Raw genomic sequence first — 17,244 nt, 5'->3', positions numbered from 1 at the left:
ATAATTATTGATTTTTATCTTACTTTGGAGTCCTTGTTTTTTCTTGAACGGTTCATATTTAAATTCAACTAAAGAATCTTAAAGTAAAAAGATAATTTAGGCAACACAAACAAAGACACACCTTGTGCTGACTAAGTAAGAAAGGCAGAAGCATGAGCAGTCCACCATCATGTACGATCCACCACACATCAACGGTTCCCTCCTTCAGACGCTCCTGGTTAGCAGGGAAATGGTCGATGTTCTTGGCTACGAGCAGAGCCTGATGTGCCGAAGTCGTCTCTCTAACGGTTTCTGCAGGGAGAGAAAAAAGATGTTCCTGAGCCCCGTCCAAAATCTCTGACCTTGTGCGTAAATATGGCGGCCCTAAACACCGGAAATTATGAAAACACCAGCAAACAGAAAAATGCAGCAAAGGCACATAAAACCTGGAAGAAAAAGAAGAGGAATAAAACACAAAGTAGAAAAACCAAAATCTCACAACACACAGAAGTGTTTTTGGGAACACATTACTGTGACGAAACAGCTGTGGAAGCGACACACACCCAAACATGTGAAGCACTTTTGCAGCATTTTTCTATTTGTTGGGGTTTTTCTTAAACTGCAGTCCATTTGAACTCTCAGGGCCACCGTAAATCTGTAAAACCATAAAATCCTGGCGCGCAACAATACTTGTGACTATCGCTTAATTTGTCATCTGCATCTGCAGGACATCTGGACTAAAAACATCTGTAATCTACTCGGTAATATGTGATTACATGTCTATGTGGTCATAATAGAAGAAATGTAAAAAACAATACAGTAAATGTCAAATGCTGATATTTTTGGCATTAATATTTTTGTAATGACATCTTTTCTATTTCTTTACAATAAGAATGTTGCTATATGTTAGCACGCCATTAAGGACGGGTTTTGTCCTCTTAGTGAAGTGAAGGGCTCATTAACCCTAGAACACTATCGCTGGGTGATTTACACCCGAGAAAATACATTTACATGATTTCTCACTCCTGCAGCTGTTTGCGTGTTGAGGAGCCTGTGCCTTCACCAGGGAAGTCTCAAATGTCCCAGGAATGGGTGGACCAAAGACCAGCTTTCCAGAGTCATTATTTTGTTTTAGGAGTTTTATTTTTCATTTTGTTAGACATGGCACAGTTGAAAGTAAAAGAAGACCAATCTAATTTGTCATGTGTTGTCATATTTTGATATATTTGATTACTGTTCATTGGTTATATTATACCGGGTATAAATCACCCGGCATTAGTGATCGTGTTACTATTTATAGTGATAGTGTTCTAGGGTTAAAAGAAATGCAGTTCTGTAAATTGTTGTCCACAGTACTTAAGTAGTTATGGATTAGCAAATGATTGATCTCAGTTATTACAGCTTTTGAAGCCTTTTGACATGTTGCGTCATCAGAAAGCCTTTTGTAATTTTCTCAGTATTGCAGTGTTGTCACACAAAACCCTTCTGTTGAGTTTACCTATAAAGTTTCTCCTTACGGAGGAGTCCCGGTCCTGTTTCCAGCCTGTTGGCCAGGCCATCAGCACGGCATTGTGCTTCATTCCTCCCAGTCCAGCTGACTGGATGAGTATGGAGAAACCATCTCGCAGGCTGGACGACACCACGACGTGAGAGAAACCCTTTGTCTTCTCCGCAGCCATGGCTGCTTTCAAGTTCTGCCGGAAGCAAGCAAGGAAAATAAAGGAAGAGTTTTAGGTGCTGAGTGGTGTGCAATATTTTGATTCCTTCACAGCTTCAGCAACATGTTGGTTCATATTCGAGCGAACATATAGAGCAGGAAAACAAACGTAATTACAAACATAAGAGACACATGGAAGAAGGTTAAACGCAAACATTAGCATGTACAGTGAAGTCATGGCTAGCCGATGAGAGCGAACGACTGAACAAACTGAGAAACCTGCTCTCCTTTCTTGGCCTCGTCCCCTCGGGTCATGTATGTCCCCTCCAGGACGGAGCAGACGATGGTCAGCCCCTTCCCCGCTTTGAGCTGCGTGGCGAAGGACAGGAGACGAGGGTGTGTCACCTCCAGGTCTGAGTTCAGTTTACACAACACCAGCAGCTGAGGCCTGAAGACAGAGCCAAAAATACAAACGTCTAGCAGCAAACAACCGAAAAACAATCAAAGTAATTTTTCTGAATGAATGACAGTCTGTCTGCAGACAACTGTAGTTCTTTAGAGGACAAGATGATAAAAAATGTAATGACTGTCAGTGACAATGAGGCTGCAGCTGAACTGTTCAAGATTTGAAATCAGATTCAGAAAAATAACTGTGCCGAGGTGAAGGTGATGTCATATTGTTCAACATTTGTTCAACAGCCCAAATCTGAATATTCAGTAGATTAAATGTAGAGCAGCAGATTTCTCTGCCAATCTCTGAGTTTAAGAAGAACGTGTTTGTGATTTCTAAGTGATTAAATATAGACCAATCATTATTTGTTGCCTCTAATTAAAATACTCTATTGTGAGAGAAGTGTTTTTGCACTTACCTCCAGTTTTTGGTGTGTAGCGGTGCCTCCTCTAGCCGGATGAGAGCGTAGCGTGCTGCATTTAAGGACAGACCTCTGATTCCATCTCCCCACTCCTTCACTGCCCTGCACCACCATTAAAACGGTTTTACTACATCTCAACAAACAAGAACTCATTTTGATTTTCAGAAAAAGGTGTTGTTGGGATGGGAGCGTATGTGGCTCTAAAACTTGTAGAAACCTTTTCACCACCTGATGGCATCCTTCCAGTTGTGTAAGCTGCCAATTCCTTGCACACTAATGCATCTGCATAACATTAGAGATGCAGGCTTTTGAAAAGAGTGCTGATAACAGGCCAGCTCATTCCTCTCCTCTTTAAATCGGCGAGTACAGCGCCCGTGCTTTTCAATTTTAATATTTTTATTCATCTGACCACAGAAGATTTTATATTTGGCCCAGTGAACATGGCGGTTATATTCTTTGCAAGAAAGAGCTTTAACCTGCATTTGTGGATGGCACAGCAAACTGTGTTGACAGAAATGTTTTCTGGAACGGTTCCTGAGCCCATGTGCTGATTTTCAGTGACATAATATTGTCTCTTTTTCATGCAGTGCCAACTCAGACCCTTTTTGGCCTTGTCTTGTGCACACAGATATCCAGATTCTCTGAATCTTTTAATGATATCATGTACTGTGTATGATAAGATAGTTTGCATTTTGTCAATTTGTCACAGTTCTTTGAAGACTGGCAAACCTTAGCCTCTCTTTACTTTTGAAAAGCTCAGCCGCCCTAAAACGATTGTTGTGTATCAGTTTGTTTCTGACCATACCTTCTTACCTGCACCTGGTTTAAACGCTGAATTGATCTCATCACCTGAAACTTACCCTTTGTATTCAATGTATTTGTAGATACAGCCGGCTATCACTATGACGACCAGAGCGTAGATCCAGGAGGAGATGAACATGAGGGAGAGACAAAGACTCATCCCTAAGAAGGACAGAGTCCTACAGGAAACAAGCAGTGTCATCATTACTGTTACACTCAGAGATAAGAGAGTTTTCTAGGACATGCTCTTACCAGTGATAGAACTTAAAGCGAGGTCTCCAATTGGGGGTGCAGAGCAAAGTCTGGACAGCACAGGCCAGGTTGACAAACAGATAGCACATGAGGAAAAACCTGAGAAGGCCAGTGATTAGTATGAAATGTAAAGACATTAACAAATTCAGTGACAAAAAGAGGGAAAAAAGCACATACATGGAGAGGATGGGGGCTACATGATCCAGAGAGGCAATAAGGATTCCTATCTCGCAGATCCCGACAGTCAGCAGCAGAGCCCAGGTGGGCTCACCGTTAGCCTTCCCATGACCAAAGACCTGAGAAAGAGAGATCCAAAGGACAGAGGTTTGATGTAGTACTTATTTTTATCAAGGTCAAAACGGCACGCCTTTCTAACTCCTGTGTGAGAATTTGCAGCTTTTCTCTCATTTATTAGGTTAGAAACTGAAAAAACATTTTGAGAAAAACATAAAATGAAACCGATTAAATACACAACCCAAACATGCTTCCTTAAAACTCTGGGAAGCTGCGACGGGTATAATGTAACCAGCCCTTTAACAATTTATGAATGAAACAATCAGTTCAGAAGACTTTGTGAAAAAGAAGGAAATCTTTTAAACAATCATTTAAAAATGAGAAAGTAGACCAAACACTTTTTACAGTCCACATTCATAAGCTATGACTACCTCTGCCGTTGGCTTTTAAACGGTAAAAAAGCACAATAATGAAGCACGAAAGGAAGCTGCGTGTGCACTTTCAAGATAAAAATGAAAAAGGAATAGGTGTTTTTCAAAAGAGGTGATCTCCCACTAACCTGTAAGAAAGGAATGATGCCGTCGCGAGCAATGGCCTGCAACAGCCGGGGGGCACCTGTAAGGCTTTGCAGTCCCGCCCCGCAGCAGGAAAAAAATGAGCCAATCACAATCACCCACGGTGATGGCCAGGCCAGAATGCTGATGACAGGTTTCGTCTTTACTGAGAAACCAAACCTGAAGCATACATACGCTTTATTAAACAGCAATCGCAATGATAAAAATGCATTATGAGACGTTCTGAAAAAACAAAGCACCTGCTTTTCCAAACATTTAAACATTCTTACTTGTCTCTGAGGACCACTCCTTCAATACAGGCTCCAAACAAGACCACAAAGGAGATATCTGACCAGGAAGTTAAGATGAAAACACTGGGACAATTTACATCAACAGCCTGTGACAATATCAATCTGCTGCTCTTCACCCACAGCTGGTGCATAAATAGCACCTCATTTAGAAGCAGCGTGAATCCGGGAATCATCAACATTTTCTTCCCTCACTTCGTTTAATATTAATAATGATAATAAGAAGACAAAGAATGCCCTGAATTGCGTAAGCCGTCAAGACAACTAATGGAAACAAATAAGTAATTATAAAGTCAACAAAAAGTGCTTACAGAATAAAACAGAGAACAAGGTGGAAACAAAAGAAATCTAAAAAACAGTAAATATATGAAAATAATGAATAATAATGAAAGTAAGATGTTTGGATCCTCGCTGGATGTCAAACCTTTCTCAACCTTTTAGTCAAAGTAATAAGTCATAGTGCATGACTCACTACATCTCAGTTATCATCACACCTGAGGAAACCGGGCTTTCTGCCTTTCTCCTCAGACACTAGTGTTTCAGTTTCTTCAGCTGCTCTTGTAACGTAGTAACAGTGTCACCTCCGTCTCCACTGCACCTCGAGATAAATAGGTTCCCTAATGCTGACCAACAGGGATTATTAGTGGAAACAGTGGATTTACTTTAAACGACTTCTTAATCTCAGCTAAAAATGAGACCAAGAAGACAAGAAGTGGTGTCCCCCCAAACCAAAGCTCAAGCGTGCCTTTACACTTGAACACTCGTGTGAACAAGCAATTAACCCTTAGGAACACCAAGAGAGTCTTGCACTGCCACACCTGATGTCCAACTTTCGCTCACTGGTCTTTCAGGTCTGGGAGGATCAAGAACCACAAGACTCCAGAAGGGCCTTTTCTGGATTTGCTCCTTGGGGAACCAGCAGCAGTGAAAGAGTTTCTGGGTGTTCCTGCAGCAGTTCCACAGACACAATCGACACATTCAGGATCTCGAGGATACAGATGAAGGATGTGGTGAGAATAGCCAGTATGGTTCCTATTGGGATGGATCTCTGGGCGTCTCTGAGATCACCTGACCTGTTAGAACCAGCCATTATACCTGAAACGCAACACAAACTTTACTCATGTAAACGCATTAAAACTGTAATTCCTCACGCTCAAGTCCCTTGAAACGTTTATCCTAAATGATTTCTCATCTTTGTATAATGTGACCACAATAAATCATCTACCTGTGACAGAGGGGAAGTATATTCCCACCAGCAGAGTGAAGTAGGTGGCCCAATCGTTGAAGACGTAGTTCTTAAGTTTGTCGTTGTTGGCCTCGGCTGGTACAGAAGACAGGTTTTTCCTCTCTATCACCATGTTGTCTGGGCCATAATTGCCCCACAAGTTGTCTAAAGGAAAGACGAGCACAGGCTGCATGATCAGAATTTACTGCAGAAAAAAAAGGCTGACAGGAGGAACTCTCAGTGGATTTTTGCTTGACGGTGACGCACCGTTGATGACTTCCCCCAGGACTCCCGGTGTGGCCTGGATCTCGGTCAGGTTGTTTAAGACGAAGTACTCGTCACAGGTTGCGTTGGGATATGGACTGTCACAAAAAAGGTTCCAGAGCTCCACATCTGTTTTTGCGCACTTTTCAAACATTTCATTCTTCAGAGTGCGGTTCCCCAACAGACAGACACTAGAGGAGAAAAATGAGATCAAGCATTTCATAAATTGTTGCAGACACAGCCCCCCCTCCTCACGCACGACAAAGGAGTGTCTACTTATTATTTCTTATTGTCAGATTAGATTCATCCATATCCATGTGCATGTGACGAGGGCGACAATCTAAAATCCACCCATCCATCGTCTTCCGCTTACCCGGGGCTGGGTCGCGAGGGCAGCAGCCTAAGCAGAGACGCCCAGCCTCTACCGGCTGAGAACCGTGATCTCAGATTTGGAGGTGCTGATTCACACTAGGCTGCGAACTGCTCCAAAGCAAACTGGAGGCCATCACCTGATGAAGCCAACAGAACCACATCATCCGCGAAAAGCAGAGATGAAATTCTGAGACCACCACTTGGCTACGCCTAGAAATTCTGTCCATAAAAATTATGAACAGAATCGGTGACAAAGGGCAGCCCTGGCGGAGCCCATCACCCACCGGGAACAAGTCCGACTTATTGCCGGCTACGCGGACCAAGCTCTTGCCACAGTTGTATAAGGATCAATGGGCCAAACACCCCATAATCCTGGAGAACCCCCCCACAGGACGTCCCGAGGGACACGGTCTAAATCTGTGGAACAGGTGCTGGCTTTACAGATACATATTGGTGTCAGAATGTGAAGATGTTCAGTGCAGTACTGAGTAAAGGACACCAGAAGTAACGGTGCCAAGGTATTCAAGATCCCTTCCAACTTTACACTTTGTTCCAGTCGCAGTCTCTTGGATGTCTTATGTAAATTTCAAATGCCCATGCTAATACATACAATCTTTTTTTAATAGTAGTTTCAGGTTTTATTGTCATGTAGAGATAAACAGTGTAGCCACATTTATCCATAATGACATTCTTTGGCTCGTGCTCCTCAGCTTTACATGAGCCTATAGAGAGTGCAGTTATATTGAGAAGAAAATAACAGAAAATAGCAGTGATAGTAATAAAATAATAATAACAATAACACCAATAAAAGGAGAGAAAAAAGTATTAAATATTAGAGAATTTAGTTGGTATTTACATTTAAGACATTTAGTATCTAACAAAAAGCAAAGAAAACCAGCTGAAAGAGACTAGAAACTACAATTCTACTTTTGTGCAAGTTAAACAGATCTCATACAGTTACTCTAAGACGTTATTTTAAGGTTTTCCTAAAACTCCCTGAAGTCTCCAGTTTCTCCCATATTGGCTTCTTTTCATTGGCTCCCAGTTAAATCTAGAATCACATTTAAAATCCTTCTGCTCTCTTACGAGGTCTCGAATAATCAGGCACCGTCTTATCTTAAAGACGTCATAGTACCATATCAACCCAACAGTGCACTTTGTTCTCAGACCGCAGGTTCACTTGTGGTATTTAAAAATAGAGTGGGACGCTGAGCCTTCAGCTTTCAGGCCCCTCTTCTGTGGAACCAGTTCCCAGTTTGGATTCAGGAGACAGACACTATCTCTAACGTAAAGATTCGATTCAAACGTTTCTTTTTGATACTGCTTGAGTTAGGGCTGGATCACTTGACACTGAATCCTCCAGTTATTAGTTTTCACTCCCATTTTCACACTCATACTTTCATTGTGTATTTATACACCACTCTACACTTAATTAGTCTGGCTCTCTTGTACTTCCTAACCTTGCCCCCAGCTGATCATTGCAGATGGCCCCGCCCCTCCCCGAGCCTGGCTCTGCCAGAGGTTTCTTCCTGTTAAAAGGGAGTTTTTCCTTCCCACTATTGCCAAAACGCTTTCTCACGGGGTCAGCTGATTTCAGGTTCTACCTTATTAAAATAAATATAAAGCATGTACTGAATTGAATCTGCACTCTTCAAAAGCTGTATATCACTGCAGCATTTTCCTCCCCCCACATATGAACTGTACAGTGTGCAGAAAGACAGAAGCTGTTTTTCATATTTTCCCTTCTATTTACCAGATGAAGACAAATCATATCAGATAAAATACACATTTTAAAAGACTATCTGACCGAATGACTCTAAAAGGTGTTTCAAGTTTCTTGCAGCTTCACACACTCACGTATACGCTTACCCAAGTACTTAAAACAAACTTTGCAGTGGTTGCAAACTAACAAACAAACTAATCCAGTTCCTTATCTTAAAAAAAGGATAAATCAGCTGTAGTACAATAAACTGCTTAAAATGTATCTGTAAGCACTGACAGTACGTGATTTTCACTGTCAACATGCCAGCACTTCATAAAAAGCGGTTGCTCAGTTATTAGTCGCTCACCTAAAGTTTGAGGGTTTGATGGCCGTCTTGATGGCTCCTGCGTAAGTGGCCATGATAGACAGAACCACACAGGACAGAAACACCAGAGCCAGCTTGTTCACATACCTGCAGACAGAAGGAGAGGGGCAAATGTGAGCCTGTGTGGTGTGTTCTTCTGTTTGTGTGTCAGATGGTGAATGGAAACTTACTTCACCCCTACAAACACAACCAGTGCCATCAGGAGCAGGCAGCAGGTGCCATAGATTCGCATGTCGTTGGCCGTTGTTTCTTTGACCACTTTTTCTGGTGGAATGATGTAGAGCTGGTAGACGGCAAAGAGAAAAATCAGATCGATCGAGGGATTCATGTGCAATCAGAAGGGCACTGACATGGCTGCCTCCTTGTAGGACATAGAGTTTACAAACCAAAAGAATCTCTATGGTTCCAAGAATGTACAAGGATCCAGCGAAGGTGGTTCCCAGGTACAAACAAAGTCCCACAGCACCTCCAAACTCTGGACCCAAGGATCTGGAGATCATGTAATACGAGCCACCGGCTGTCAGGAAGTGATCACAAAAATACATTTTACTAGTTTCATATCTACACATACACAAATGTAAAAAAAGAAATAATGCCAATAAAGTTTCCGGTGACAAACTGATAGTTGCCTGTTCCTGTGCTCGTAGACCAGTTTGGCATAAAACTGTTTCAGAATGTTTTCTTTTCGCTCACAGGGATTACTTGCATAACACTGACCTCGCTGTTTGAAAACGTTGCCCATATTTGATATAAACATTGATTATTTTACCAGCATCTACATAACATAAAATAACGTAAAATAAGGACAATTGGTCCCCTTTAAAATTGGGCTCTGTCCATTTGCAGCTTTTGTGCATTGCATTAGATTTCATATATTAGCTACTGAGAATATTCCACTGAGATTTAAAAATCCAATATTCCAACATATCGAACGATGTTTTCCCTTTCAGACACAAAACATAACAGACAAGGGCCAAATATGCTTATGTTATTTACTCGTTTGTGTTCTGCTAAATGTATAAACTGTAAGTATGTATCAAGTGCTTGTTGTGTTTGTGGTATTACAAAGAAGTGTGTTGCCAACAGGGATGATGCAGAGTGTCCAATCAATCAGCAAATAGCAGATATTGGCTGATAACACTGGCATGCCAAACAATTGGTTGTGCTCTACACAGTGTGCAGAATTAGCTTGCTCTCACGCAATGATGAAGTTTAAAACACATTTTGGATGCTGTGCAAATCATAGCTCAATTCAAACTCTGTATAATCTCACTCACAATTGCAGCTATTTTTGCAGACTGCATGTGCATACATCTCTTGTACCGTAAAAGCAAATCAAATAATTCATTATGTACCTGGGACAACTCCATTTGTTGCAATGGCACTCATTGATATAGCTGTGAGCAATGTCTGCATGAAAAAAGCAAAAGAAAACAGCACAGATGATCACCAGTGGATGGTTTGTAAAAGCAACATAAAAGAAAGAAAGATAAATGAAAATAACTTTGACCAGCTTGTGTTTGTCAAGTTTGTTAAGTTTTCAAGGTGCAAGCATCATGCTCAGATAATAGTGCTTTGAATTGCAGCTGAGCGGAAGTACAATGTGTCAATAAAATACAAAGTACAGTAAGTGCCTGAAAACAGTCACTGAAGCCTCTGATTAGAATTAGGAGTGCAATAATGTGAAACATGCAGCATGCAGAGTACTAAATACTCTGCATGCTGCATGTTGTTTTGTGCAATATGCCAGTGGAAAAAACATTCCAGCATTTTGTTTCCACTCCATCAAACACAAAGTTGCCTAAATTTAGCAGAATCAGTGAAAGCACCAGTGTCAAACCGAGTGTGACTGAGGGCCAGGCTGAAAATCAGAAACACTGAAGTACAGTCATATATTTGTGCATTTTGTATTTATTGTACTTAGTCAAGAAAAATAAGCTTGATTGTCTCACTCTGCAATGTTTGAGTTTTACTCAAACACTGTTGGAAAATTCATTTCATTCACCATACAGTCAAGCTCTGTGCAGTGAAACTGGTTACAAATAGCAACAAATAAAATACAAAAGCGCAAATAAACGTTGTAGTTTCTGCAGAGATGAAACGGCGAGAGAGTCTCTGTTTCCAGGAGATTTGTTCTAGAAGGTTTCTCCAAGGTTTTACTGAATGAGCCCTTCTGTTAGGATGCTGCCCCACTAACGGGGAGGACCTTTAAGTGTCAAACACAGACACAAGAAAAATGAGACCACTGGCATCATCACCTCTATTGCCCGTCATCTCTTTGGTGTGTGAGGGTGAGTCTATAATGTAAAGGAGTTGTAGTTTGCAGATTGTTCGCATCACATCACATGAGTGCTGAGCATTCAAGTTCAAACTTTGAAACAGGCACTTCTCTGTCTGGCCATCTGGAGCTACTGACGTATGTGCTGCGGTTGTAAATAAGGTTTTCTGCTCGTTTTGGGGACTCGGACAAAGACATTAATGCTCATCACACCATAAATTCAGAGGAGCTGTGATTGGCGTGACGTAAATCTCACACTCAATCGCAGCTACATCACTGATGGCTGGCCAAGAGGGACAGTTTGTTTAGCACTGCCACATTTTGAGACTCATTAAGCAGCTCGTCATCTGAAGCTGTCAATTACTCACGCAGATGCAGCACATGGAGACAATGGCGAAAGATCCGAGAATTCCTGCTGTGCCGACAATCCAGGTGAGGCGCAGAAAGAGAATCACCCCCAGAATGTTCTGCATGCAGGGCAGGTAGACCCCAATGAATGTTCCCATATGGGGGACCTGCCGACAGACAAACAGACATGCACAAAGGTGAGAGTGAATCTTGAATTATGCCTCATTGCACTGTTACTGAGGAGATGAACATGAGAGTAGGCTGCAATGTGGGGAAATGCAACATGTGTCCCTCCTCACAGCCACACCAAGCCACTTAAAAAGCGTCTTGTCATTCAAAGTGTTAAATTACAAAGCACATCCTGCACTTAACATTACTGTATGTTTACAGTGCGTCGGCATGTTATCATCTGTTTAAGATGCATCAAACTCAATGCCACTTACTTCTAGTTAAAGCTAAAAATAATCTCTTGCGTTTTCAAAGACTCTACAGTCAGATGTTTTCTGGTGGTTGTCCTCTTAATGCCCATCAGATCATGAGCAGCCAGCCCAGGGTTAGTGTCAGGTTTTCTTTTAGCCACGTGCCGTTTCACAAAATGAAAAAGTAAGGGAACAACTAAATCATACATCCTTGATTGGCGAAAAATCTAGTTACTGACTACACTGTATGACAAAGGTCAGCGGAAACCGGAATCATCAACACAAAATATTACATTATTCACTTTTATTTTAATTACATGCGTATAAAACATGTCGATAGGTTAAACAGTTTTACTGAAGAGAATAAGGCTAAAAAAATCTGTATTTCCGAGATAACCTTGTGCTTAACACAACTTGCAGAAAATGAAAACAATTAGATGGGAAATATGAAAAATGTAATCACACTGAAGCTGTCATTTACCGACTAACATCAAAGCTCATTAAAAACACCAGCAGGGTCACATAACTTGAACGATTTAGGTGCAGTACAGCATTAGCAATGCGGATTACAATAGCCAAGCACATGTATACTGCACACGCACGCCTCCACAAACACCAAAGAGTACGTACCATTTTCCGACATGCAAACATTTTGTCCTGTGCTTTCTCCATTGCACTCAGCTGTTTGTCAAAATGCTGCAAAGTGCCTGCTGTGGATTTCCAAACCTCCCACATCTTCTCCTTTCTGTTACACTGCCTCGCTCTCCTGCCTGTTTTCTCCCCTTCACTGAGCCGTTTAAGTTAAAGGTCCAGATCCTCTGCAGAGCTCTCAGCTCTCATTCAGGGGGCGGGTTTTAGTCAAACATCATCAATGCTTCCACATAGAGCAACAGACCAAGGTCCCACTGTCTCGTCAATGACTAATGTTGTTTTTGACTTTAGCAAAAGCACAAAAGGGACAGAAATTGTTGCAATGAAAGCGCCTTCTCAGTTAAAAGCCCGTTTTCTGCAGCATGTACAACTTTTGCCACAAAGCAGCAGTTTTGAAACATATTTTATTGTGTGTTTGTCTGCTTTCTTTTTAAACCTGTGGACCTGTGGTCAAAGGCTAGCTGTTCCTCTGTGTATCCGGTTAATAAGCCACTCTAACAGACTATTGGCAGTAGCTTGACAGTTATCAAAGTCACCCACCCAGGTAACATCTGTACAGATGTTTTACCAGGAAAAATGTTGTCGTTTTTCTCTTCAGTTTGAGTCGAAGAAAATTGGTCTCCCTGATCACATTTCCATACCAGGCAGTTTATTTAAGCACAAAGGAGATGAAATCAATCTTATGACCTAATGAAGGTGGTTGTTAACATCCCTCATCTAAGTCCTAATAAAAAGATACAACTGTTAATGTGCTGTATGTCTGGTTGTATTGAACCGGCTGTCTGCACTGTATGTGTAAAACCCCCAGCTCTATCACATGAAGCTCAAGTGATTAAAGATGGATAGATTTAAAACAAAAAAATCTGAACATTTAATCTTTTCTGCCTCAAACTCTTCTGTTTTCTCTCTTTGTCGCACCATTTGACCTATTTTCACTTGCTCTTGGCTCAGTTTTTGGCAACATTTTTAAAGCAACTGAAAGATTTCCAGAGTGTGAGACCTTGAGGAGGATTATGCTAAGACATTCAGACGGTTGATGAGGGCCTAATCTGTGAACAAAGTGAAAAAATATCATTGCAGTCCATCGTCGTCACTGTGCACAGTGCAGAAGAAGGAACAAGCCTTTGGGCTCCTATTGTTCATGCTTGTGTTGCTGTCAGTCCTTTAGCTTAACTTATGTTGAAGACAACAGAAATCAAACAAACTAGTGCATCTCAAAAAAATCTTATTATGAAAAATGTTCTTTTTTTAAATTTTATTTAACTCAATAAGGTAAAATAAAAGTAAATGTTAAAGGGTGGGGTTTATAACTCATGCAAATCAAAGAAAACCGTCATTTGGACTAAAGCCCCATTCAAACAGCTTAAAGATCATCATCATCATCATTTATTTATTTATATAGCACTTTAAAAACACACCTGGTAGACCAAAGTGCTGTACAATACTAATAAAGATGTACGTCTTGGTCCAGTTCTGTACATGTAACCATGGTCGGGGAAAGACTGATGACTCAGAACTTGTTCAGATGACGATCACCAACAGCGCCCACAATGAGGATAAACCACATAAGGTCATTGCTGAAAAGGTTGGCTGTTTGCAGGGTGCAGTAATAAAGTATATTAATGGAAAGCTGACCGGGAGGGAAAAGTGTGGTACAAGAAGGTGCATAAGTAACAGCCATGACTGCAGCGCTGATGTCGATTATGATGTTTGACGTCATGTTCGGTTCAAGAGAACTTTACAAGCGACGGTCTGACACTGGTTGCATCAAGATCATGCACCGACGTCTTCAGGAAGGGAGCTACTACTGTTTACTTAGCCTGGCAGGGCGAAGGACACTGTCTCAGCTGAACTCTGGACACACACGCACACAAACATATATACACATGCAGATGCACAGCAGTCCAAAGTGCTCTTTTTGATGAATGTAAGTTTTGTATTTCTTTTTGAAATGAGGGTCCTAGTGTCTGGAGGAAGTGGAGAAAGCAGAGAATCCACTTTCCAACTTTATTAATTGCATTGCAATAACATCTACTGGTGTTTTTAACAATAGCTGTTTTTAAAAAATAGTGCGCGGGTTAAAGGACAAAACAATAGGGCAGCAAGGCGTCGTTTGCATGCTCTCCCCGTGCATTTGTGGCTTTTCTTTGCGTACTCTGTCTTCGTGCCGCAGTTTAAAGACATGCAGTTGGTTTGGTTAGGTTAATTAGGGATTCTAAATTGCCTGTAGGTTTGAATGTGAGTGCAAATGGCAGTCTGTCTCTCTACATTAGGCCTGTGACAGATGGATGTCCTTTGACAGCTGGGATAGGCCAGGCCCCTCTGATCCTGAACCGGAGAAGTGCAAGAAAATGGTTGGATAAAAAGACAATTAAGGCTTTCATCTTGAAATAAACTTTAAAAGGCTGGTTTCAAAGCATGGAAACAAAAGAAACTACATGTAAGGATTAAATATCTTTAATAAGGATGCAGTAACAGTAACTTAACTAACATAAAGTAACTTTACAGTCGGATACTTAAAATTGTGGGTCTGTGTCTGTATCCAAACACTTTCTAACTGCACTGTTTAGCATAAAACGTCTGGTCTCTATAGATAATTACTCCTTCACAACAACGTCTTGGGGTTATTTTCATATTAACTCAACCCTTTGAACGTGAGGATCAAAATTAGGACGTTTACAGCTGCTGTGCTGCTAATTCAATTCAGTGAAGTGAATGAAACACGAAACCTCCTTTTTTGTTTGTGCTGCCTTTTATGTTTCATGTTATACTGAAACAGAATGTGCTTGTATATCGAAAAATAAAAACAGGATGGCAGATGAAAAAGATAAGCAGATATTCCAGACGAAAAGAAAGGCCTTCTTGTGTACAGATATAATCGGTGCTGAAGTTTTATTGCAGACGCTAAAAATCCCGCCAGAACAGATTTCAGGAGAAAGCACTCCGAGTGTTGAGGACTACACTAACGATTATGTTGGCGCAAAGCATGCATGCTTTCATTAAGAGTTCTGCTGGCTCAAAAACAGGAGTCACGTACCATGACTGCAGCCCTCCTGACTCCATCCTCGGCTTCCTCATGCTCACGAACACCCTGGGTTAGGTTGGTGTAATTAGCCAGTTTGTTGAGAAAAGATGAAACCATGGGCGTACTGTCCATTTCTTCCTGTAAACAGACAGAGAACATATAAAAATAAAGACCAATCCAGGCCTTTCAAGCATGACCAAGAAATATTTCCTATTGTATGTTCCTCAGACTCCCTTTATTGACTCCAAGATCTTTATTGTGTATGTATGTAGCACACTTTCCATGTATGAATGACAGTGAGTGAACAGACTTTAAGATAACTGGGACCATCTCAGATTGATTTTGTTTATGAGAGATTTGGGACAAACTGAACAGAAGCACTCAATGACCCCAGTCTGACTTTCTTCCTATTGCAAAGATTTCAAAATTGCAACCATCTGGTCACACAGTCCTGTCTGTTTTCTATTAATGTTACATAATAACAAAAACTATATCTTACATACCGTTTAAATCGTTAGCAGCATGTTTTGGACTATATGTATTAAAAACAGACAAATCATTCATTTTTAATTCATCTTACCTCAAATAAGGCCATATTCTTGCCTTCATAGTAGGTCTCTGTGTCCATGTCTGGGTTGATGAATGCAGAGGACTCCCTCCGGTTGTCATCTCCTTTTGAGGTAAAAAAGGAGAAAAAAAGAAAGAACCAATGAATAAACAGGCAAGAGGTTGACAGAATCATTAGATGTGTATTTCCATTTGGATTTAACTAATTGTCACTGCAGAATTAGCTTACTGACCGCCTCTTGTATGTTGATGTTATAACTTGTTGCTCTTAAACAAGGACAGAGTTGTAGAAGACTTCAGAAAGGTGCGAGTCTGCCTGGACCGACAGTGTCATCAGTTCTTAGTGAAATTAATGGGTGTTAGTGGGAGGCTACTTGTCTCAGCATGGTAATCCCAGTGAGCAGCCAGCAGCACCCATACTCATCCCCATGACTGTTCCATGTTTTTTTTTTATTGTTAGCACACAAATAAATGTGTCACGGCTGGTGTGATCCTACTGATGGATCTCTGTCAGTATTATGTCAGCAACATTACCAGAACCAATGATAGTCTGCAGTCCAAAGTCTCTCTAATAGTTAATGCAAATGACCTGCATAGATACTACTCTTACTGACCACGAAAGACTGATGACACATCAGGGGCAGTAACTGTGGTTTAATGTCGTCCCAAGGATTCTTAAGTATGGGTTTTGTTGGACCTGTACATCAAACTACTGGCCCAGAGCTGCAACCACTGCCTTTGTAAAAACAGCACAAGACTGCATTACATGGTCCAGGCTGTATTTGATATAGCTGTGCTCTGTGACAACTGTGTCCAGTACCATTTATAGAGAATCAGGGGTCAAAGGTTTGATCCCCTGGAGACAAATGAAGGCTTTGGCCACACTTTAGGCTTATAGTTTTGCTAACAGCTTTTGTACGCCACTTAAAGACACAGTGGCTTAGATTAACATTATGACTGGCCTGTTCAGACTGGCTTCTTTTGCCCCTGGTTGTCATGCAGTGGTCTATGACTGTTAGATATGGCATATTATCACACTCACATCACAGTGTTGTAGGCTACACTGTCGCCTTGAAGAGCCCAGGGCCTTACATGGATTTAGTGATTGTTGAAGATAAATTAATGAGGATGGTGTACCGTAGATGCACATGACATAGTGAAGATTGTAAAAAAATTTCGCATGTGGTATTGAGTGAGAAAGAATATTGGTATGAAAGCTGCTTTTTCAACATTCATGCAACAAAAATATAAAAATATACAGGGAGTGCAGAATTATTAGGCAAATGAGTATTTTGTCCACATCATCCTCTTCATGCATGTTGTCTTACTCCAAGCTGTATAGGCTCGAAAG

General features: G+C 41.1%; 1 protein-coding gene across 7 annotated transcripts in view; it reads right to left on the bottom strand.

Annotated features, from left to right (window-relative positions):
• The window catches only part of LOC102196174 (solute carrier family 12 member 7-like), a 39,565-nt gene that overhangs the window by 9,407 nt on the left and 12,914 nt on the right, over positions 1–17,244 (bottom strand). For all 7 annotated transcript variants that reach the window (XM_005737546.1, XM_005737547.1, XM_005737548.1 and 4 more), the window contains 19 exons: positions 15,907–15,998; positions 15,339–15,464; positions 11,252–11,398; positions 9,961–10,015; positions 8,992–9,122; positions 8,776–8,888; positions 8,588–8,692; positions 6,150–6,337; positions 5,883–6,047; positions 5,654–5,752; positions 4,640–4,697; positions 4,355–4,529; positions 3,739–3,857; positions 3,562–3,660; positions 3,369–3,488; positions 2,506–2,610; positions 1,916–2,084; positions 1,478–1,673; positions 122–291 (listed from right to left, as the gene is read on the bottom strand). In XM_005737546.1, the coding sequence (XP_005737603.1) occupies positions 122–291; positions 1,478–1,673; positions 1,916–2,084; positions 2,506–2,610; positions 3,369–3,488; positions 3,562–3,660; positions 3,739–3,857; positions 4,355–4,529; positions 4,640–4,697; positions 5,654–5,752; positions 5,883–6,047; positions 6,150–6,337; positions 8,588–8,692; positions 8,776–8,888; positions 8,992–9,122; positions 9,961–10,015; positions 11,252–11,398; positions 15,339–15,464; positions 15,907–15,998 (2,432 nt within the window). The remainder of the gene's footprint in view (positions 1–121; positions 292–1,477; positions 1,674–1,915; positions 2,085–2,505; positions 2,611–3,368; positions 3,489–3,561; positions 3,661–3,738; positions 3,858–4,354; positions 4,530–4,639; positions 4,698–5,653; positions 5,753–5,882; positions 6,048–6,149; positions 6,338–8,587; positions 8,693–8,775; positions 8,889–8,991; positions 9,123–9,960; positions 10,016–11,251; positions 11,399–15,338; positions 15,465–15,906; positions 15,999–17,244) is intronic.

The sequence above is a fragment of the Pundamilia nyererei genome, unplaced genomic scaffold (genome assembly GCF_000239375.1).
Source record: "Pundamilia nyererei isolate P.nyererei 1_Seehausen unplaced genomic scaffold, PunNye1.0 scaffold00077, whole genome shotgun sequence".
Lineage (NCBI taxonomy): Eukaryota > Metazoa > Chordata > Actinopteri > Cichliformes > Cichlidae > Pundamilia > Pundamilia nyererei.
Note: the sequence above shows the minus strand (reverse complement) of the source record. Positions and strands in the feature narration are given on the sequence as shown.